The sequence below is a fragment of the Physcomitrium patens genome, chromosome 1 (assembly GCF_059467195.1).
Source record: "Physcomitrium patens ecotype Gransden chromosome 1, ASM5946719v1, whole genome shotgun sequence".
Taxonomy (NCBI): Eukaryota; Viridiplantae; Streptophyta; class Bryopsida; order Funariales; family Funariaceae; genus Physcomitrium; species Physcomitrium patens.
In genome coordinates this window covers 6,159,794-6,182,855 of record NC_143410.1, presented here as the reverse complement: position 1 = coordinate 6,182,855, position 23,062 = coordinate 6,159,794, and the positions used below count along the sequence as shown (strand labels likewise).

Here is a 23,062-nt window from a genome sequence, read left to right as displayed (position 1 = left end):
ATAATACTTGGTGAATCAAAACCAATATATATGCCTTCTTATCAATGAGCTTCAATGGTATGTGTGGAATAGGTAAATAAATTTTGTGGTAAGTTACTAGTTGGTTATTGACAACTTAGAGAATTAAACTTATGGTTATTCTAAAGACTCCTGAAATTCCACGATGTCAATCAATTAATTTAGATACAGGGGAGGCTCCCCAAATCATTCAGATTTACGATGGTATAAAAGGCAAGGAGAAAGAAATTTAGGTGGATTACTTTTTGATGCATAAAATTGCTTTTGCATCGTCGTATGCAGATTTGAAAGGAATTCCAGTTGAAGTTTGTGAGCATCGAATTATATTGGAGGAGAACCCTATACCAGTACGCCAAAGACAACATCGACTTAATCCAAAATACTCACTTATGGTAAAAGAAGAACTGGATAAACTCTTAGAGGTTGGATTTATCTATCTGATTCCTTTTAGTGAATGGGTTTCACCAATTGTTATGGTACCAAAGAAGAATAGAAAAATTTACATCTGTCAAGATTTTTGCAAATTAAATGCGACTATCAAGAAGGATTATTGTCCTTTACCATTCACGGATAGTATATTGGATGTTGTCGCTGGAGATGAATGTTATTCATTTGTTGGTGGATTCTCCGATTATAATCAAGTTAAAATTTCAAAAGAAGATCAATTAAAAACTACTTTTGCTACAGATTGGGGGACCTTTGCCTATAAGGTTATGCCATTTGGGTTTTGTAATACACCAGCTACATTTCAAAAAGTAATAATGTAACCCTTCCAAGATTATCTACGAATTTCAATAGAAATATTTCTAGATGATTTTTGTATATTTAATACAAGAGCCAGGCATTTAAAATGTCTAGGTCAATGTTTGAATCAATGTGCCAAATATTGAATTTCTTTAAATTTAAAAAAGTACCAATTTGGTGTATCTTTTGGTAAATTGTTGAGTCATATAGTTTTGATGGCAGGCATTGCTACAGATCTAGATAAAATAAAGATTATAGTAGAATTAAAGTAACCAGACATTGTTACAAGTGTTCGAGCATTTTTTTGCCATGTTAGTTATTATTAGTAATTTATCTATCTATTTGTAGTTATATGCCTTCTATTGATAAATCTCTTGAAGAAACCACCAACCGACGGGATTAATCCATTTTGGACAAAGAAATGTACAATTGCATTCAAAACATTGAAACAGAAAATGGATTCAACACCAATATTGGTGGCACTTTGTTGGATTGTGCTAAGCTAGAAAGATGATCGGGGTTTTGATCACCCTATTAATTATGCAAGTCATCAATTGATAGAATTGAAAGAAATTATACAACAACTAAAAGAGAAGCATTGGGGATGATTTATTCTGTACAAAAGTTTTGACATTATCTTCTTGGTTATAAATTTTTTTTCCATGTCGACCATGATGCTTTAAAATATATGATTAATAAGCCTCAATTGAGTGGTCGTATTGAACGATGTGTTCTACTCTTGCAGGAATTTGACTTTACTATTCAGGTAAGACTAAAAAAATCACATTCCAATGCGGACCATTTATCTCGGTTATCCAATATATTAGGTAATGAACCCATTAACAATGCACTACCTAATGCGGAATTATTTGTGGTAGATGTAATTACTCCGAAGTATAGTGAAATAATTCAATACTTGATATTTCAAACCTTCCTACCTAATTTCAATAAAAAGCTTAAACGATGCTTAATATTAAAATGTGCATCTTATACAATGATTGATGAAGCTTTATACAAACGAGGCAAGGATGGAGTTTTGTGACCCTGTATTTATCAGACTGAAGTAAATATTTTATTGGAAGGTTGCCACTTGGATAGTTATTGTGGACATTTTGCAGGGGATAGCACAACTTGTAAAGCATTACAGGCTGGTTATTGGTGGCCAACAATATTTGCAGATGCCTACCAATTTGTCCATGTCAAGGACAAGAACTCGATGAAAGCTAAAGAGTAAGTGAGACTTTTCTCAAAGAAATAGGACAAAATAGAAATATGTATATTAAGAAAGAAATTAGAATGGCTATTGCCAAAATATAAGAAAACTAGAGACCCTTGAAACTAGACTAGAAGCAAGAAAGGAGTTGACAAGAGTGAAGAGGGCTTCACTCTTGCCTCTATATATACTATCTAACTAGAAGCCACATGGCGATGTTCTATAAGACCTCCAATATATGTTGACTTTCTAGGCCACATGCCTTTGCTTACAAGGCAAGTTTTCTATGGATGGACCACGTAGTTAGCTTGTTCTTTAAGCTTCCAACATGTGTGGCACATGGCTAACTTGTTGACCAAGTTTCTAGCCTAAAAGTCAACTATAGACTCCTATAAAGTCAAAGCAGCGTCTATGAAGCTTCTAAGAAGCTTCTCTAGAAGATATTACACAATTAACCTACTTTTATCTATTTTTACATACTTTGATCTATTCATATAGGTAATTATATGTATGTCCGTGACATTACCCCTCCTTCTAGGGACGAGTTCGACGAGGAGCGGTGATTATATATTAAGAAAATCTAATATGCGGCGAATTGTATTTGCTACATACTCTGATCTTTGTTCTCTTCGAAGATAGTTGATGGGTCCTCTTAGCCATCGATAGTGTCCCATTCCAGGGCGAGAAAACCACCCTGTTATTTGATCACTGTTGAGGCCTTCATAACTTCCTTCAAATAATACATTTGAAACACCATCAGGAGTCGTTCCTATCTCCAATAATATCACCAAACATCGAGAATCTCTTCCAAGGTCGTGATACCAAATGCGTTGTATCTATCCATCTATTCGAGGAAGAACATGTCGTTCTTGAGGATCTTCATCTCGGTTGCATCGTCTTGAAGGTTGTGACAATCGCAATGTCTCATCCGGTAAGTCAGCAAACGAAGGTTCTTGAGTTGAATCCGCTGGTTGTTGGCTCTCCATCTAATTAGCGTCACAAATGCAAAGAAGTTATAAACAAGGATAGGAAATTGAATGTTATCTTGCCTCAATCTTGTCTCTTTTATAAGAGAGGTTTTCATCTTGGTTTTGATGGATGTCGTTGATGAAAAACTTTGACTTTAGCTGATGCATTTGCTAGATTCCTGGATGGCTCCCATGTGCGCTCACTAATATCATATCCGCGCCAATGAACAAGATATTCCAGCTTATTTCGGCGCCGCCTTGAGTCTAATATCTCTTCCACCTCAAATTCTTCATTATTATCTACTTCTATAGGAGGCGGTGGCATTTGTCTTCTTCTTTGTATATCCACTGTCTTATATGGTTCAAGAAGAGACACATGGAATACAGGATGGATCTTCATTGACTCCGGTAGATGTAACCGATATGCAACTCGGTTGATCTGTTCAGAAACAGAAAAGGGGCCAAGCCTACGATAGTCCAATTTGTCACAAGGTCGAGTGGTCTTGATATTGCGATGAAGTAGCCATACCTTATCACCCACGTTGAGTTGTGGTTGCTCTTTACGATATACATCTGCATTTATCTTTTGTCGTTCTTGAGCTTTCTTCAACTGCGCCTTCATTATTGCATGTAACTCTGACAACCGATTTGCCATATCTTCTGCTGCAGGATTATCAACTTTTGAAAAATCAAAAGTATCAAGTCGTGGATGATAGCCATAATTGGCAAAGAAAGGTGTTTGTTGCGTGGAAGAATGTACTGTATTATTATAAGTAAACTCTGCCAATGGCAGAAGGATTGTCCAATCATCTTGTTGGTAGTTGATGGTACACCTTAAATACTGTTCCAAGACTTGGTTTACGCGCTCTGTTTGTCCATCAGTTTGAGGATGGAAAGCTGAAGATAGCTTTATGTCCACTTTTAAAATCTTGAAAAGAGTCCTCCAGAATCTCGACACAAATTGAGTTCCCCTATCCGATATGATATCTTTAGATAATCCATGATAGCGATAGATATTATCAATGAAAAGCTTAGCTGTTTCTTCACCTGTGATAGATTTTGTACATGGCATAAAATGTGCCATCTTGGTGAAACGATCTACTATCACAAATATAGAATCATAAGATCTTGAGTTTGGAAGATCTGTGATGAAATCCATAGAAACAGAAGACCATGGTTGTTCTAGTATAGGTAATGGCTGAAGAAGTCCGTAAGGTCGATGTCGAGAGTTTTTGATCTTGAACAAATATCACATGATTGTACAAAGTCTTTGACTGACTTCCACATTTGTGGCCACCAAAAATCTCTTGATATGAATTCCAGAGTCTTATTATATCCAAAGTGACCTGCTACTGGAAAGTCATGACGTGCTTGAAGAACACGCAAACGTGCTTTTCCTTCTGGAACATATAGGCGTCCTTCAAAATATAATAGATTATTCTTGAACTCGAACTTAGAAGAATCATGAGACTTGAAAGAATTATTCTCGATATCATGAACAAGAGGGTCTGAGGACATACTGGACTGGATTTGCTTGAGAAAAGTTGAATCAACAGTCAGTGTTGATTTCACTGCTCGGAGATGAAATTGCTCCGGTTTCAAGAGGACCGTTCTTTGTTGCTCAAAAGCTGCATCTCCTTCTTTTGGTGCAAAATAAGAACGTCTAGACAGGGCATCGGACAAACCTTGTTGTTTTCCTGGCCGATAAGTGATAATGAAGTCGAATCTTGACAAAGACATACTCCAATGAGCTTGACGACGATTCAACACGCGTGCTGACATGAAATACTCGAGGTTCTTGTGATCTGTATACACAGTGACTGGACTAGAAGCGCCTTCTAGATAATGACGCCATTCTTGAAAGGAATCCACGATTGCAAGAAGTTCTTTATCATGGATCTCATAATTGATCTCGGCTGCTAAGAATTTTCTTGAATGAAAAGCTATCAGATGAAGTTTTTCATCTGTTCCCATTTGTGATAAAACTGCACCCAAGGCAAAATCCGATGCGTCTGTTTCCATAAAAAATACCTTGGAAAAGTCAACACGATATAAGACTGGTGCAGAGACAAACGATGTCTTCAAGGCTTCAAATGCTGCTTCCGCTTCTTGATTCCATTGGAATTTATCTTTACTAGTCAAGCGTGTAAGTGGAGCTGCAACTCGTGAGAAGTCTTTGATGAAGATCCGATAGTAATTGGCAAATTCCAAGAAACATTGGACATCTCTTACAGTCTTTGGAATCTTCCAATCCATGATTGTTTGGACTTTCTTAGAATCCATCATAAGACCATCATTTGAAATGATGTATCCTAAAAAGTCAACTTGAGTAGTATGAAATACACACTTTTCCATCTTGGCGTACAATCCTGCATCTCTGAGTTTTTGTAATACTTGACGAACATGTATTTCATGTTCTTCAACATTCTTAGAATAAATCAGGATATCGTCTAGGTAGCAGACGACAAAATTGTCTAAGAATTCACGAAATACATCATTCATGAGATGTTGAAAAGCAGCTGGTGCATTCGTGAGTCCAAAAGGCATGACATTGTATTCAAAGTGTCCGTACCTGGTTCGAAATGCAGTCTTCCATTCATCTCCTTCTTTGATCCGTACTAGATTATATGCTCCTCTTAGATCTATTTTTGTATAGATCTTAGCTTGATTTAACTGGTCAAGGAGTCCTGATATCAAAGGTAATGGATACCTGTTCTTGATTGTGATCTTGTTGAGTCCTCGATAGTCAACACACATTCGTAAAGATCCATCTTTTTTCTTTACGAATAAAATTGGAGCTCCTGCTGGAGATTTTGAATGGCGTATGAAATTCTTCGCTAAATTCTCGTCAATATATGTCTTGAGTTCAGCCAACTCATCTTGCGATAAACTGTAAATTGGTCCAAATGGTGGCTGAGTTCCTTCCTTGAGATCGATTGAACAATCGTATGGGCGATGCTCAGGAAGAATATCTGCATTGTTTTTCTCAAAAACGTCTTGATAATCCTGATATTGACTTGGAATGCCACTTGAATTGTAGTAACGTTGAGGCCTACTTGTGTGACTCTCGGATCGAAATTCAAAAAGTCGATTGTCGCACTTCACAGCAAAGTCAATTGCTTGACTCAATGTTTGAGGATCAGGTAAATTAAGCATCAATTTCTTTACCTCATATTGTAATCCGTAGAGAAATTGACTCACAAGTGCGGCATCATCCCACTTGATATCAGTTGCAAGTTGTCGAAATTGCGAAGCATATAATGTTACTGATCGATTGCCTTGTCGCAAAATACGGATCTTGTTGGTTGCAACACGAATTGCATCATGTTCTCCAAACATGGATCGAAACTCCGCCAAAAAAGCCTCCAGATTATCCAATATTGGATCTCGTCGTTCAAGAAAAGATGAAAACCATGACAATGCTGAACCTGAAAGAAGTGTACCAATGAATCTAACTTGTGACCCTGGAGTTGGATGGCTCTGGGGTTGAAGTTCAATCACTAATTGGACCTGATTGATGAATCCTCGAAACTTGGATCTGGTACCATCAAACTTCTCGGGCAAGGCCACTCTCGGTTCTCTAACACTCGAAGGGTGTTCTATTCTGGGAGAAGGGACATGGTTTGGTGGAGATGTTGAAGCAGCCCCAATCATCTCTATATCTTCACTTCCTACCATTCTTGTTGCTCCTTGTGGTGGTAAATTGAGTTGATGCATCGCAAGCATTAACTCCCTCAATTGTTCTTGCATCTGTGCCATTGCACTCTTCATTTCAACAAGCTCTGCCATAGTAGCACTTAGAAAAGAGAAGATGTCTAATAACGCTCAAAACAAATAGAAGAGAGGAATTGATAACAAAGAAAATACTAAGAACAATATCAGTTTAAAAGAGGGTAATCCACAACTTCTAATGCGCTTATGTCTTATCAAGAAAAAGGGGTAATCCACTCTTAATCAAGAAAAGACAAAGCTCTGATATTGTAAGTGTACTCTTGTCAATCTGTCAAGGACAAGAACTCGATGAAAGCTAAAGAGTAAGTGAGACTTTTCTCAAAAAGAAATAGGACAAAATAGAAATATGTATATTAAGAAAGAAACTGGAATGGCTATTGCCAAAATACAAGAAAACTAGAGACCCTTGAAACTAGACTAGAAGCAAGAAAGGAGTTGACAAGAGTGAAGAGGGCTTCACTCTTGCCTCTATATATACTATCTAACTAGAAGCCACATGGCGATGTTCTATAAGACCTCCAATATATGTTGACTTTCTAGGCCACATGCCTTTGCTTACAAGGCAAGTTTTCTATGGATGGACCACGTAGTTAGCTTGTTCTTTAAGCTTCCAACATGTGTGGCACATGGCTAACTTGTTGACCAAGTTTCTAGCCTAAAAGTCAACTATAGACTCCTATAAAGTCAAAGCAGTGTCTATGAAGCTTCTAAGAAGCTTCTCTAGAAGATATTACACAATTAACCTACTTTTATCTACTTTTACATACTTTGATCTATTCATATAGGTAATTATATGTATGTCCGTGACAGTCCATCATTGTGACCCATGTTAGAGAACGGGTCGACCTACTGGAACTTCAGCAATGCCATTAGTACTAATTTTGGATCAGGTGCCTTTTGAAAAATGGGGCATTGATTTTCTAAGACTAATTATACCAGCCTCGAGAAATGAACAAAAATGGTATATACTGGTAGCAACAGATTATGTAATAAAATGGGCTAAAGTAGTAGCTACGAAAACTGATAGTGCAAGAACAATAGCAATCTTTTTGTATAAAAATATTATTACACAGTTTGGTTGTCCATGAAAATTGGTTAGTGATCGAGGAACTTATTTTATAAATAGTACAATCAAAGCACTCATTGCTAAATACAAAATAAAATATCGTAAGACTAGACCATATCATCCTAGAACCAATGGACAAACGAAAAAGACTAATGGAATTTTATATAAAATCTTAACAAAAATAATTTCAGGAGCGGGAACAGATTGGGACACTAAGTTGTTCGTGGCTTTATGGGCATACCATACTATGCATAAAGTTACTACCAATGCTACCCCTTTCCAATTGGTTTATGGTCAGGAAGCAATATTACCTATTGAATTGGAAGTCCAAAGTTTTCGAATTGCTATAGATAATAGATTAGAAGAAGAGGATTCATTACGGCACCGTTTAGGAGAATTGGAAAAATTGGATGAAACTAGAGCCAATGCATTAATGATAATGGAAACTACCCAAAAACGAAAGAAGACTTATTATGATAATAAGCTTAGACCAAAGGTTTTTATGCCAAATGATTTGGTACTTCTTTATGATAGTCAATTTAAAAAAAATTCAGGAAAATTTCAAGTTCAATGACATGGGCCATATCGAGTTATTGATGGATTTCCAAATGATTTAGTACAATTGGAAGATTTTATGGGTACTAAATTTATGACATGGATCAATGGCAATCGGCTTAAACTTTACTATACATAAATCCAGGACAGGTTTTTTGTTACAAAAGGAGGAGTCGACCCAATTGATTCGACCATAATAAGAAATAGGAGGGGGATTCTTGATAAGCATCGTATTTTCTTTTGTGGTTAAGGAGAAGATGGTGAACATGGTATCTCAGAAAGTAAGGTGGAGATCGATTGGAAGGAACGGGAAGAAAGGTTGTAAGTAGAGGTTGCGATGTTATGGACTAAACTAGCTACATTAGCAAAGGAGGCCAATGATTTAGTGCGGACTAATATGGGAGTTTCAGCGACAACACCTTCGAAGATATATACTACTACGTCTATATAAGTTGAGGCTAAATAATGTTTTCGAGGACGTTGCACAATTAGGAGTGGACCTATGTAGAATAGGTAAATAAATTTTGTGGTAAGTTACTAGTTGGTTATTAACAACCTTGAGAATTAGACTTACGGTTATGCAGTTTAGTTGGTAACAGTAGGTTGTTAGTGGAATAAATGGTTAAGAATTCAAATGGTCATAACCTTTGGAATCCGCTGGCCAACTGATCATCTTTTGGTAGGATAAAGAGGTTGAGGAAAGGGAGATCGGGGCCACACTGTGAGAGTCGTAAGTCATGGTAAGCTTGGTGCTACCTCTTTGTTTTCTATGCTTTTATTATTTGCTTATGAAGAATTGTGATTGAGAGAAGTATTGTTGAATTGATAGTCATAGAATGGATTATGTATTGAATCAAGATGGAAGTAATAAGCCTTAGTGTTTTGTAGTTTGATAATTGATTTCAGATAGCGAGAGTACATTCAATTGTAACACTAACAGACGCAATTCATGTAACTATTCTTTTCTCGTGTTTGAATCCACCTCTATTAGTTCAATTGCTTTGGTATATCAAAGCTTGAATGCAACGAGAACAATAGTAAGCCATTGATGTTTTGGTACTAGAATCCAAACACAGCAACCAAATACTCGTAAGTGAGACATATTTGGAATATGATCCAAAATGAGCTCAAGTGGTGAAATAATTTCAAGAAAAGAAGGGCTGAGGTGTATTAATGCTGCAGCATGTAAAACTGCATGATCCCACATATATACATGTAAATTTGTATGAAAGAAGAGTGGCCGAGTAATGACTTATATATGCTTTACAAATGACTTTGCAAGTTTATTTTGAGAATTTTTATATAGAACTCAATATGTCAACTCAATTTTGGTTGTATTATAATAGTTTTCTTAAGACTTTGATGCAAATTCTTTTGCATTATCCATACCCAATATTTTTATAGGATAATCTAAAAAATGTGCTCGAAAATGAATAAGCATAGCTATAAGATTAGCAAACACCATATTTTAGGTTGATAATAATGAAACATGTGATTGTTTATGTGATGCATCAACAAGGACCAAAAAATAACAAAAAAAAATTGATATTGGATTAATAGGACCACAAATATTACCATGCAACTTTTCAAGCATTGGTGGTAATTCTTGTGGGAGTTTCCAAATTGAAGGCGGACTAATCATCTTGCATTATATGCATGCATGACAAAATTCCATAGAGTCTACATCCTTAGGCTTTAAATTATGCCTAGTTATACATGGAATGGTCTTTCTAAATAATGTAGATCGTGGATGTTCCAATCCTCTATACCAAAGAGAAGCACGATTCTCTATGATAGATGATGTAAAATTAAATATAATAAGAGGCTAAATCGTAATTTGATATAAACCATTTTTGTAGTAAAAGCTTTTTCAATAACTTTATAGTTCTTTGCAAGAACCAAAACCTCTTTTTTGTTTAAAATGGCGGTTGAAAAGTGATAACCATTGATATGTACATTTTGATAGTTGATTAGACTTCGAGGTGTTGAAGGTACAAACATCGCATATTTACATTATATGATCGAACTTGCAAATAATTTTACCATTGCTATTCCTTCTTAGAAACAAAACACATTTGCTCTAGCCATAGTCATCCTATTTTTAATTTGTCAAGTTGAAGATTTTTTAATAAAAAATCATCTATCCCGTAGGATCATATGCATTATTGTAGAATCAATAAGTGCATCATTTGATTCATCATTAGAGGTTTTATCATTCATATAAGCATCTAAATCATCAACACCAATTGAATCTATAGAAGCATCTATGGATTCAATTTTTGCTTCCATGGATTCAAATGGAAGCAAAAATTGAAATTATTTATATTCTTTCTATTTATAATCAATGGTGGAAATAGATGAGCTTGAAAATGTTGGAATGCAATGGTAATAGTTGGAACCATAGTAGAAGCAGTTGAAGATGTTGAAGCATTCATTATAAATAAATTTTTAAAGAAAATACAAGATCAAGTAGAAAAGTTGAATAAAATATACCTTATAATGTAAAGTCAAATAAAATGATAAAGTTGAACTTGAAATCAAAAATATTAATTTATTATTATTAGTAGTATTATTTTAACAAGGTTGTGGATTGTAGTAGGGACAGTAGCAGGCAACGTCAACAGCAAGATTGACGGCAAGCAACATCAACATCAATAGCAAGATCGAACATAGGTAGCGTGAGCATTGCGATAATGTTAACGGCAAGCATCATTAGCATCAGCAGTAGAATTGGCGGCAGGTAATATCGACATTGTCAAGGCTAGGGTCAATGGCAACGGCGACAATTTGCAATTTTTTTGGCAACAAGCGCAAGGCGCCACATGGAGGTAGGGCTAGAACAAGTACTCTAAGCAAGTAGCTAAGAGAAGGCAATCTAGGAAGCATTTAATGTATGAGGGGCGAGCAAGAAGTACAGCAAGATCATGAGTCACACACCAAAGTATTAAAAATCACACATGGAACAGGAATAGCAATAGGTTTGAAGAATCAAGACTAGAGCAAAAAATTGTGATAGTATATAGGAGCAAATCATGCTAATAACGTATTGAGAATGTTTAGAAAGATACAAGAGTAGTAGTAGAAAGTAATATGCACATACACAAGAGAGTTTCTAAAGAGAGAGAGAGCTTCACACAAATATCTATTGATCTGGTTGTGTCTCGTATACAAAAGGAAAAGAGGAGAGGATAAACAGTTTTTTTCCACTACATTCCAAATATTGTAGCTATAATATTTACTGTAGACTATAATAAATATTATGGATAGCACTGGCTACATTTAATGCTCTCAACAGTTTTCAAAACGTTAATGAATGGTCTCCTATTGCTAATGTAGTACTCAAGCAAGTGGCTTTTATTATTGTTAGCATTTGATGTATACATTCAAGACCATGAAGGTTCATTATGTGTGATAAATAAAATACACATGTGCCAATTAAATAAAATTTCTATGATAAATGTGTGCAAGAATATATATATATATATATATATATATATATATATGTTTAATTTTACACACACATAAGAATACACACACACAACAACTTTTAGTACAAGTTCATAGGCACTGAATGAGACAAATCATGCAACATTGAGACAGACATTGCACATTTGTATTTAGTTACACTGAACTGCTTTACGTTCTCTCTAAAGAAAACAGTTGGATACCTTATGTTTTGAAGAATGATTAAAGAACAACCCTTGAGTTATTTCAACATGTACCCAAAACACAATTATATATAATATATATATATATATATATATATTCATACATATATTGTCTTCAGCACCACCAAAAATGGAAAAAATTCTCATTGATTACTAATTTACAAGATTTTTTGGTAGGCAAATATTCTCATGCTTAATGAATTCAATGGAAATCACAAACTCTTAACTCACACAGTGGCTGAATCACATTAATACCCAATTTTTGTAGAAATACTAGATATATTAATTTTCTTTTTAAGAGCTTAGGTTGTAAGGATTTCTCTGTATTCTCTGGAGATATTTTCTTCCTTTTCGCCAATGCATCACATATTTACGAGGTTGTAAAAGGTGTCAAAACAGAGGGGTAAAAAGGTAAGCAAAAGTGAAAAGGCTGGACTTGATTACTTTAAGGCTCACTATTACACCAACCGCTTCAGCCAGCGACTGTCTGGAACACAAAAGTCGTGTTCCCTCCAAAAGCAAGGTCCCATCATTCGAAACCGACAGCGCCGTAGGAGGTAGAATGACAGCGCGGTAGCAGGTGGACCTCACACGACAGCGACTGGTGGTAGGGTATCACCGCCGATGGCGCCGTCTGGCACCGCGCCAGCTTCTGCCATCCGCACGATGAGCTCCACCTGGGATCTTCACGTGGACTGGCATGGCAGGTGTCAGGTTCCTCAGCCTAGTAAGCACATGGCGCTCTGTTATGCCGTGGGCCCGGGTTCCGCCACCCCACTGGGGTTCACATTAGTACCCGGGCCCCCGCGCACGAGACGTTGATATTCCAGTGCAAGCGTTGCCTTGTGGGATGGGTGGAAAGTCTCGGGGCCACACACACTCCCACTGACACTCGAATCGATTTCGGAGGCCCAATTGTTTCGAATTTGCATCACAAAGTGGATTAGTTGACATTAAAAGATATTTCCATAATCTGGAACTTGGAGAAAAAAGCGCACTTCGACGAGAATTCAAAAGATTTTTTTAAGGATCTTTTTGGTGAGAATGGCGAAAGTTCAGTCCATCATTCGGTAATTTGTCGTCGTTTACGGAATGGCAATAATTTGAGGTTCATGCGAAGGGAGATAACTTGGAATTTAAGGGGAGTAGCTCGTTCTCCCAACTGCATTCTGTTCTAATCTCGGACTAAGAAAACGTGATTATTTAATATGGCGACAAGTTCGCTGGTTGTTTCGAGAATGTAGACGATGCATTCGCTAGGGCTTGTGACAATGCTACTCTAGGCATTTGGGACGTTGGAAACTGTTCGGGACACAGCAAAGTATTGACACCGATTATTAAGCCCTTGCTCATAATTTTTAGCCACCGAGGTCGGTCAGAACTCCTGTTACCACCGCGATGAACGGACATCGCTTAGTTCCCATCAAAAAACCGCTTCGGCTGTGTCGCGTCACTCACTGTCCAGTGATCCTGCGGGAGAGCGATGAGCATAGAGAAAATTCAGCTCAGAGAATTATGGATTTGTCAGGAAGCATGGGAACAACTGCCGTCTGAGAAATAAATCTAACAAAGGGACGCTGCCACCAGAATCAGGAGCAGGATGGAGATAAGATGCTAGATTCCGAAACTTCGACAAGGAAAGAGACACATCTTCTTAGACGTCTGGGTGTAAGTTTCCGGCCGGATCTGGTTTGTGTTGTGTGGATGTTTGTTCGTATTTTATTTTTATTATTTTCCCCCTTGAATTCTATGATAATGTACAAAATGAACGGATGTGTGGGGCGTGGATTCCTCCTTATCCTGCTGAGCCTGGGGTGGGATTTCCTGAGACGTAGGAGAGGGCCATGTGAGCATCTGCAAAGCTTGACGACAAGTGTTGAAGGGAGAGACCCACAGAGCAGCTTGCGCTGGCGTGAATTGGATGATGCTCCACCATCGCCATCTCTCCCCTCGTCTGCTTCCTCCGCTTTGTCTCATCCCGCCTTCCTACTTCCTCTTCCGCTTCCTTCACTGCTTCTCCTTCATCTTTTCTCTTCCTCTTTGTCTCTTCTTCTTTCTCCCTTCGTGTTTTTGTGTCGTTCATGCAGACTTCTCCTTCGTTTGTGCCCGGAATCTTTGAAGGTCTCAAAGTGGTACCACAAATAACCTGGTCTTTAGCTCCGGTTTGTAATACCTTTTATTTCTATTTTTTGATATCGGATAAAGTGAAATATAATATACTTACATTTTTGTAATTTTATTTTTTTGAGAAAAGAAAATGGGATAATTTCAAATTGATAAAAGTATAGGATGCAGCATAGAGATAAGGAACTTGATTAGGCTATCCTATACTTGTATTTATACACATTACGAATTCTTTACATTTAAAAACAATCATTAAGTCATATATTTTATTTAAATATTATATATATATATATATATATATAGTTTATTTTTAACCCTTTTATACCAAAAACAATATTGTTCACTTATTTTTATATATGTTTTCTCTATTCTAAAATTCAATGGTGTGATATATGATTGTGTTGTTATTGCATTTTCCCTACAATACCATATTACATGCATACTCAGTTACTTGTTTTTCCATCATGTACTTGTTTTGTACTCAAGATTTCATGTTATGGTTTAACCTGTCACTTTGTATCTTTTGCATAATTCTTGATCATCTTTTTTTTTTTTCAATTGAAAAGCATTGACAAGACCCCATAACGATACAAATTAACCTAAAAAATAAATAAGAATAAAAAGAGAACACAAACAAAATAGAATAAATGCAATGAATAGAGGAATGCGTTCCACAATACCATCATAAAAGGCAGAATATTCTTCCTACAAATATGTGAAGATGCCATTTTTAAGAGGGCCAACTGTTGAAGAAGTGGTATACTCATGAAAGACAGTGGAGAGAATCTTCCACACAAACACCGCAACAGTGATTCATTCAAACTTTGTTAAATAAATAGCAACAATAGCTTGAAATTAGAAAGAAACAGTAGAAGATTCCTAGGGTTGCATGGATGCTGCAAACAACATAAAAGGTGTCCTACACTGAAGCCCAATTAGCAGCTTAGCATGACTCTGGGTTGTCTTTATGGGTACATGAGCTTTTCTCTGCATCATTTCAATATGTTAACAAAACCCTTGTTTTACTTTCAAAGTTGGTCCAAATGGATAATTTCTAAGTGTGGCCTTAGAAACTTTCCTAAATAGATACATTTCTATTGATGAGTTTCCATCACAACAAGTTGGAAGCACATTTATTTGCAGTGACAATTTTAATAGTATGAGCAACAACAATCACTCCACAATCAAAAGATGGGTGGATTTCCCTCAGTGTTTAAAACAAGGATGCGACAAATGACACCATCAAATTTGAATCTGTTGTATTCCCCATGCTACATACTCTCTTTGCAATGCTTAGGTTTTGTATGTGATCGATACACTTTGGTTTACTGTTGCAAAACAAATAAATCATCAATTTTTTAAGAAGGTGGTGGATTTCTAATTAATTAGTTTTATTAATTGTTTATCTGTACAAGAGACCCCAGTTTTTGGAAGTGAGGATGAGATAAACAGGCCTTGTGTATGTGATCAATTCACATTCAACAGAGATGGTACCACAATGGAAGTTTGAAAAGTGGTAGAAGTAGTAAGTGTGATTTTTTTTTTAAATATTTAGTATTATTATTATTATTATTATTTCTATTATTGTTTTTATGTAGGGTTTCATTGGAATTTGTGCATGTTGTGTATTGTTTATATTTTATTCTTTTAAATTAATTCATCTTATCCTTCCAGCAGTGAATTCAAATCAAGACATGAGAAGAAGGGCAATTGTTGACCTGAAACCAAAGACTCTGATCAACAACTTATGACAACAACAACAACTGCAACCACCACCATCACCATTGGGAACATGATCCAACTTAAAAGTGGCAGACAAGCCCCACTTGGTCCTCTCCTCTTGTTAATTTCCTCTTCCTCTGAAGAATTAAGTTGGTGGAGTGCACTACTCCTGCTGCTATTGCTGACACCATTCTGCATTGCTTACATTGATGTGCCTTGATATGGGTTCATGTTACATATATATATATATATATATATATATACACACAATTCTATTTCCTTGTTGGGTGCTTTGTAACCTAAGTTTATTCACATGCATGATTTCATTTCAATTCAAACAAAACCACTCAACACAGAAATGAAGTCATTAATTGTTGTTTTTATGTGACCCCCATACAAAAGGAAACATTAAAAGACACATGCCTGTGCAATACCTTTCACAAGCATAACATACATTACACATCTTACTGATGTAACAATTAACAAATCCCTTCATGGATTGAACCTTTCATTTTCTCCCAACCTTTTGCTTTTTATGCTGCAAAAAATATGTAAAACTACACTCAATAACACGTGAAGGGAAAAGGAAACGGGAAGTAAGAAGAAAGAAAGGAAAAGGAAAAGGAAAAGGAAAAATCCACACTACCAAACGGCCGACACCCCCATCCAACGTAGATCCCAGGGGCAGAGGAGGGTGAGATCGCGCCGTGTGAAAAATCCCGAAGTGTTTTTCTAATCAGGAGCAGAGGATGTGAGGAGAGGATCAGACGACACCATCAGAAACAGAGAGGAGTGAGTGGAACAACGGGATGCGGTGGTGCTCACGCCGGGGGCATGAAAAAGGGTTGGCCGAAGCTAACGAAATCATGCATCATATCCACTCCCCATCATCTTCAAGAACAATTTAACGACGCAGGGAGCGAGAGCGACACACACACACACACACAAATCGGACGAATGCCAAGGACGGAGAAAGAATGAGGAAGCGGGTATTTCACTCGGGTGGAGAAGGAGTCACTTCGCAATGGCGGCACAAATCTCGACACGGAAAGGAAGGAAGTAAAACGCCTTCGCCGAAAGAAATCGAAGAAAAAGAGAGACCGAGAGGGGATCGAGAGAGGAAGAGGCGGTTTAGCTACGTGGTTCCGAGAATTGAGGTAAGAAGCGGAATTTACTGTGGCATTTTCGCGACACAATGCGTCCCGCGGTATATTCCAGACACTGGCGCGTCTGGCGCTCAGTCAGTCGCCAGGGAAAAGACATCATACTTACGGCGATGACTGGGGGGGTGGTGGCTCGCGCTCCGTCCGGCCATTCGGCGGGGTCCGGGCGAAAGCCATAAAGGACCGCTTCGCTGCTTCAATTCTCGCTTTGAATCTTCGCTTCTTGACTGCTTCCTCCTCTACTCTTCACCTCTTGCTTCGTTCCGCTCCGCACTTCCCCTTCCCTCCCCCCTCCAAATTTGTTAAAATTCGTTTTCAACTGAGATATTCAGTCTGTTGGAAAGACCTGTCTACTTGTTTGAAAGGTCGCTTTGAATCGGCTCAGTGACGAGCATAGTTGGTTGTTTGCGCGGGAGGTGATATTAGAGGAGTTCATTGTTGTACAGTGTTACTGCTATTGTGTGTTGCCTAGAGCTGAGGCGAGAGGTTTTGGTGAGGCGTTCTTCTTTTTTGGTTAAGTGAATTGCGTGCGCGTGGGAAGATGAACGCCTCGAATCTATTGAAGGCCGTGTTGCGGCCTCGAGCCTTGTCTGCTGCTTCAAGGCAGCGATCTGTGAGTGAAGGGACTAGGGAGCGACGTTCTTTGTCGCCTGACAATCGGCTGCCTTCTTCTACTCTTGTGTCTAAGAAGTCGCCAGCTTCTGCCCCCGTCGTGAAGAAGACGACGTGTATGTGTTCCCCGACCAATCATCCCGGCTCGTTTCGTTGCCGATATCACAGGGAGATGGCTGCCAAATCCGCGGCTGCAGCGGCGTCGATACCGAGAGGACGAAGCCCATCCCCGGCATCTCCTTCCTTCAAGCGAAGTCAGAGCGAAATGCTGAATAGTGTCGTCTTTAGTGAAGTTAATCGCACTCTCCCCGGGTGTGCTTCTCGGACGTCCAGGAGTCCCACGGGAAGGACGAGCAGGCTTCAGAAGATGACAATGAGCACCGGTTTTGAAGAAGAAGATGAGATTATGTGCTTGATAGCCAATGAGTGAGTTCTCGCTCCCTAGCTAGCCTGTGCAAGCTTCGATGTGATGGAGTTGTTGTCAAATTGTGTTACCTCACTTGTATTTCGACGAATGTGACTACTTACTTCTTCGCTTCTCTTACAGTGTACTACGGAGTCCCAAAGCATCCCCAAGTATCCGAGGCTTGCCATCTTCAGATGGGACACGTTCTTCGGCTTTTTCATTTAAGGCAGCCGCCGAAATAGAGATTCCAACAATGTTCTGCCAAAGCACATCTACGGTTGCTACAGATATCTTCAGTCGCAGCATGAGTAGAATGTACTTGTGACATGAATTTTGGGTCTGCAGATTTAATCATGATAGCGTTACTGGGTATTCTTAGACTGTGTAAAGTACTGGTGCACTGTACCACTTCTCGAATCGACTCTGTACATACATCGTCTGGGAACTGGGATATGAGGAGCATTTGGGATCGCCTTATTAGGAACCAATGAAAATATTTGTATACTGCGGGTAAAACTCCCCAACTTCAAAAGTAGATAGAATCTTTGGGAAGACTCAAAAGTCTTTCTCACGCATCTCTTGAGTAAAGTATATGGATCTTGCGCTCCGTGGAGGAGTCGGTACATATCTAGCAGGCTGGGGATTGAATAGTTTCTCTATGAGCCATTTATAATCTGTTGAAGGAGATTAGGGAGCCTAGTTTTCTTGTGGACGAAGCAACGGAGAATTATTACATGCTTGAGCATCATTCATGCTCTTCGACACTCTGTCCTTGTGTTGGCGTGCAATGGCCCTTGTCAACTATCTTGGCCGCATCTGTTCACTGTTGTGCTCACATTCCAGAGTGCATGCATGGATAGTTATCCTGTTGAGGTTTGTGTTTTCCATTCACTCATCGCAACTTTTCCTTGTTTTCTCTTCGACCCAGTTGTTTGTCCTTGTGTTTCGTTGTTTACCCTTTCCGCGTATGTTTATAGCGATACTCATCCCCTCTTCACACCTTACATATATTTATCAACAAGTATTCGTAATTCTGTGCAGATTTGTCCTATTTAATATGTTTGCTTTTATTCGTCTAGTAGTTATGTTTGTGTTATTTTTTAACTCACTCTCCCTTTCATTACCACCCATCAAATGTTCAGTGTCTAGAAACGTTACTGGAATTTTCGATGTGACAATGAATTCTGAACATTTCCTCCCCGTGTGATTGCGCATTACTTGTTAACTCAGTGTATGTCTTGACCCTTTTTTTTTTTTTTTTTTTTTTTTTTTTTTTCCCTTTTGTTTTTGATTATTTGTTCAACTGACGCCATCAATTATATTGACAGGTGTTAACCTTCGAATGGGAGTTTTACGCTTTTAAACATTCCACTTGCATGTCATGCGATGGCATTGATATCTATCGGTATTTTTCCTGCACACTCAGATTCCATCTTCTGTAAAGTTGGATTGTATTAAGTATTCATGATGTCTTGTGACACATTACGCGTGTTTTGGCATGTAAGACTGTTATGATGCTTAACGCTTTTGTACTTATCTTAACTGTGAAATGTATATCAAGAGCAAATGAACTGGCCGATGTGGACGTCTCCTTGATCAGGTGAGTCCGTGTCTAGCATGGACAGTTGGAAATTAACTTGTGTCCGATATGGTTTCATACAGGTGCTCGGCATGTATTCTGGTTGCGAAGTGGCAGGTAGTTCGAGTCTTGGGCAAGAGAAAATGTGCAGCTTGTCATGTGCTATCACCGATGGTTCCTTGTGATATTTGACAGTAATTGTGCAAAGTGTACAAATGCCTGAGGTTCGAAGATGGTGTACTTTTGTGGCCAGACTGTTTCACAGGTGCATGCTGTATCTGCCGGCTTGGTTAAGTGTACGCAGCTGAAGGACTTCTCCTGGTAAGAGTAACCTGGTTAATTTGGTATTAAAGGTCTGGAACCAAAATATTTGGTCCTGGAGGAATACTTGACGACGTCCGAACACTCTGGATTAAAATTGCACCGTGACAGTGCTCATCGGTTAAAAACCATTAAACAACAGAGCTCTGCTAAATCTGGAAAGTGCAGGGCAGAGTGACCAGGAAGGTAGGCCTTCCCATGCAAGTTACATGAAAACAATCTGTCAAAACCCAAGGTAAGCTTGCCATATAAGCAAGCATTAAAAGAAAGTATGTAAACCGAAAAACTTGGTAAAATGAAAGATAAAATCTGGAAATTAATCTAATGTAACTTATCCAATCATCAGTAAGGATTATAAGGATTATCTCCGGCTTAATTCATCATGAAATTTGATCTACACAAACTTGTGGGAGACTCTGTTACTTCAACGAGACGACTGTGAATATTCTGAATCACATGATTTGCTCCACGAGACCTTTCGAAATCCTGAAATCTCATAAGATGATATAAACGGATAATGGAGAGGAGGGGATGGGGATGTGACTGAACCATCGAAGTCTCGCTTCATGCAAAGATCATGATGTAGCCCCCACAAGGAAACACCTTTCAAGCATCCCAAATCAGTAAAACTCTGCTTCGAACGGATGCTGCAGATTGCGTTGTGCATCACATGCAACAACCAGACTCCTACCCTCCCAGAAGTAGAATTGTCCAAACCATATGAATGTGTACAAATTATGGATGCTAGCGACACAGAAAGCTATCCCTGAGGGGACTGTCAGGAGGTATTGGAGTTGGTTTTGAGTAAATACAGCATGGCAGGTGCACCTACAGCAGTGCCCCCATCAACTTCGTGAGCTACTACATCGTTGTAGAACATCGTTGAAGACATACTGCGCTGTCTGGATTCTCCCTCTTACTGAAAAAAGCGCAAGTTACCAGCTCCGCGCATGACCGGCATAGCAACAACACAAACCCGCAACTGAATTTTCTCTGCATCGACAAACCATGCAGTGCTGTTTTTTTTTGTTGTGCACGCCTTTCAAAGCAATGCAACCACTGTCGCGCCCTGCAACCCCCCACTTTCCTCTCACTTGCAACAGCTTGCATTAGACTCCAGTTGCTGTCCACTGACTCCTTTTACCTCCCGCGTCTCATCCCACCTTTTTGAAATGGTCATCTGCAACGAAAATTATTGCCCTTTCAACTCTCCCAGGGAAACCGGATTGATCCTATTCCAAAATCGACAATTTCTTAGTTAGAGCCAGAGAGAAGACAAGGCGCAATTAGCCCAATTATTAAAATCAACGCTGCTGTACAGGGTGTGGGATATTACTTGTCACATGAAATTGATGCTGGAACCAAGCACAACGAAGCTGTCGTCCTGGAGAAGCAGCATCACACAATCTCATGTACAGGATAATTCCTACAGCCTGGTCTCTTGAATACTTTTTGCAGCCGAGATGTCTCGTTGACGGGGCATCGTTAAGCCACATCTTGATGACGAACTTTTTTCTGCCGCTGACTCGGGTTATCCCTTGAGCTTTCAACTCTTGCACATCTAGTAAATCTTCCTGTTCCGCTGTAGACTCCAGGTTTTATTGTGCAAAGACAGCGATTGTCGGCAGTTGCCACAGGACTGAAGCAAAACCTGGCAGAGGCAAAAAACTAGGGTTCGTAACCATGAGTGAATGACCCGATTCTGTACCCCACAAGACATCTCTGAGTTCACCTAAAACATGGTAATGCATTTTTTTATTTTATTTTATTTTATTTTTATTTTGTTGATGTTGTTGTTGTTGTTGTTGTTGTCGTGCAGGCTTTTTGTAATGGCTTCCTGTACTCTGACGCAATAAAGTGCAGGAAAATGCTCGTCGGTGTTGTTACTGATGCCCTATCAAAACAGTAAAAATAATCTTGTAATTTTGGAACACACACTTGTCATGTTCTCGCTTCAGCAACGAGCATTATTCCCACACCCGATCAGGATCCATTACCCGCAGATGCACGTCTACGTAACGCACGTTGATCACTGGGTACCATGGAATTCTCGGCTTTTCCTTGCAAGTATTGTGCGATTGACTTGAGATCAGTGCAGGTGAAAAATAGAAAAATATAAAAAGGAGAGTTGGGTGGTGGTGTGAGGGATTCTGATGCTCTTTTGCGGGATCCTCCACACATCCACATCACTTGGTCAATCTCAGCTTCACAGGATCCACTCCCAAGTACACTCTTCATCATACCTTTGCATGAATTATTGTATCAGGAGGCCTGCAGTGATAGCCATGATGGAATCGCGCGCGCGCTTGCATGGCTTTCAATTTCTGTTAGCGAAATTAGTAAACCCCTGCGCATGACATGATCCCGACGGGGAAGTCGATTGGATAATCGCGTCTCACTCAGATGCAGCTTTGTCCTTGGCTCTCCGCTGGCTCCCTGCAACCGACGTATTTCTCATCTTTGTGTGAAACCATGAACAAAGGGATAAACAATCAAACTATACGAAAATGTTGAAGCTCAAAAGTGGAACGAAATTACTGCAGTAGAACTAGTCTTAGGTGAGCATTTTACACAAATAATGAAGCAAGTTGTTGACGCCGAGACAAGTTTCTGAGATGTGATGTGGTATATGGATTCTGAGTTCACTCTTCACCTTCATCGGCATTGTAGGAGGCACGGTAAATCAACCCCCATCGAACTTCTTTGAGAGTGCTGCCCGCTTTTGCCCGTCCAAGAACATTCATCCTCTTTAGGAAGTAAAGATTGCAGGTCCCAGTGCGAATTTTTCTGATTGCTTGATAATCTGACACTTTTTTTTTTTTTTTTCTTTTTCATTTTTGGAGTGATTACAGTCTACCAAGCTCGTGATGATTTGCGTAAGTTGATATTGGTGTAGGTGTGAGCGAGAGAGGGGCTTGCATTCCGGGGTCGTGATCTTTATCGAAATCGGGTATGAGACCGAGCTTTCGCGATCTTTGTGGAAGAAAAAATACAGCGACACAGTTACTAATTGTGGACAACGCATGACCTATTCAACATCCTTCTGAGAATGGTCGTCACACAAGAGCCGAAACTGTGATGGCAAATCTTTTGGCGCTTGGGCCGTGACCCCCGTTCTTTATGTGATTCGAAATCTATTGTCAAGCAACGATACTTTCACTTTGAGAAGTA

The 23,062-nt window shown here is 38.8% G+C and overlaps 1 protein-coding gene and 2 long non-coding RNA genes across 5 annotated transcripts; 2 read left to right on the top strand and 1 right to left on the bottom strand.

The window, feature by feature from the left end:
- Positions 1-17,190: 17,190 nt before the first annotated feature.
- On the top strand, positions 17,191-18,758 carry LOC112289417 (uncharacterized). The gene is made up of 2 exons (XM_024534612.3): positions 17,191-18,011; positions 18,133-18,758. Exons 1-2 carry the CDS (start codon positions 17,515-17,517, stop codon positions 18,314-18,316), a joined length of 681 nt encoding a protein of 226 aa, XP_024390380.1. The 5' UTR covers positions 17,191-17,514; the 3' UTR covers positions 18,317-18,758.
- LOC149989844 (uncharacterized) lies at positions 18,732-20,230 on the top strand. The gene is made up of 3 exons (XR_016502031.1): positions 18,732-18,864; positions 19,320-19,396; positions 19,654-20,230. It is a non-coding gene; the product is annotated as an uncharacterized LOC149989844 (long non-coding RNA).
- LOC141045162 (uncharacterized) lies at positions 20,093-22,974 on the bottom strand. 3 transcript variants are annotated; one of them, XR_012217125.2, is made up of 4 exons: positions 22,463-22,972; positions 22,135-22,327; positions 21,228-21,542; positions 20,093-21,123 (listed from the first exon to the last, which is right to left on the bottom strand). It is a non-coding gene; the product is annotated as an uncharacterized LOC141045162 (long non-coding RNA). The 3 variants fall into 3 exon arrangements; XR_012217123.2 differs by having other exon boundaries at positions 20,749-21,123; positions 21,228-22,327; positions 22,463-22,974; XR_012217124.2 differs by having other exon boundaries at positions 20,749-21,123; positions 21,228-22,327; positions 22,545-22,974.
- Positions 22,975-23,062: the final 88 nt, after the last annotated feature.

Bases quoted from the DNA above. Each gene is read 5' to 3' on its own strand.
- LOC112289417 (XM_024534612.3), top strand. From the start codon at position 17,515: ATGAACGCCTCGAATCTATTGAAGGCCGTGTTGCGGCCTCGAGCCTTG. The intron at 18,012-18,132 runs GTGAGTTCTCGC...CTTCTCTTACAG, and splicing joins ATGTGCTTGATAGCCAATGA to TGTACTACGGAGTCCCAAAG.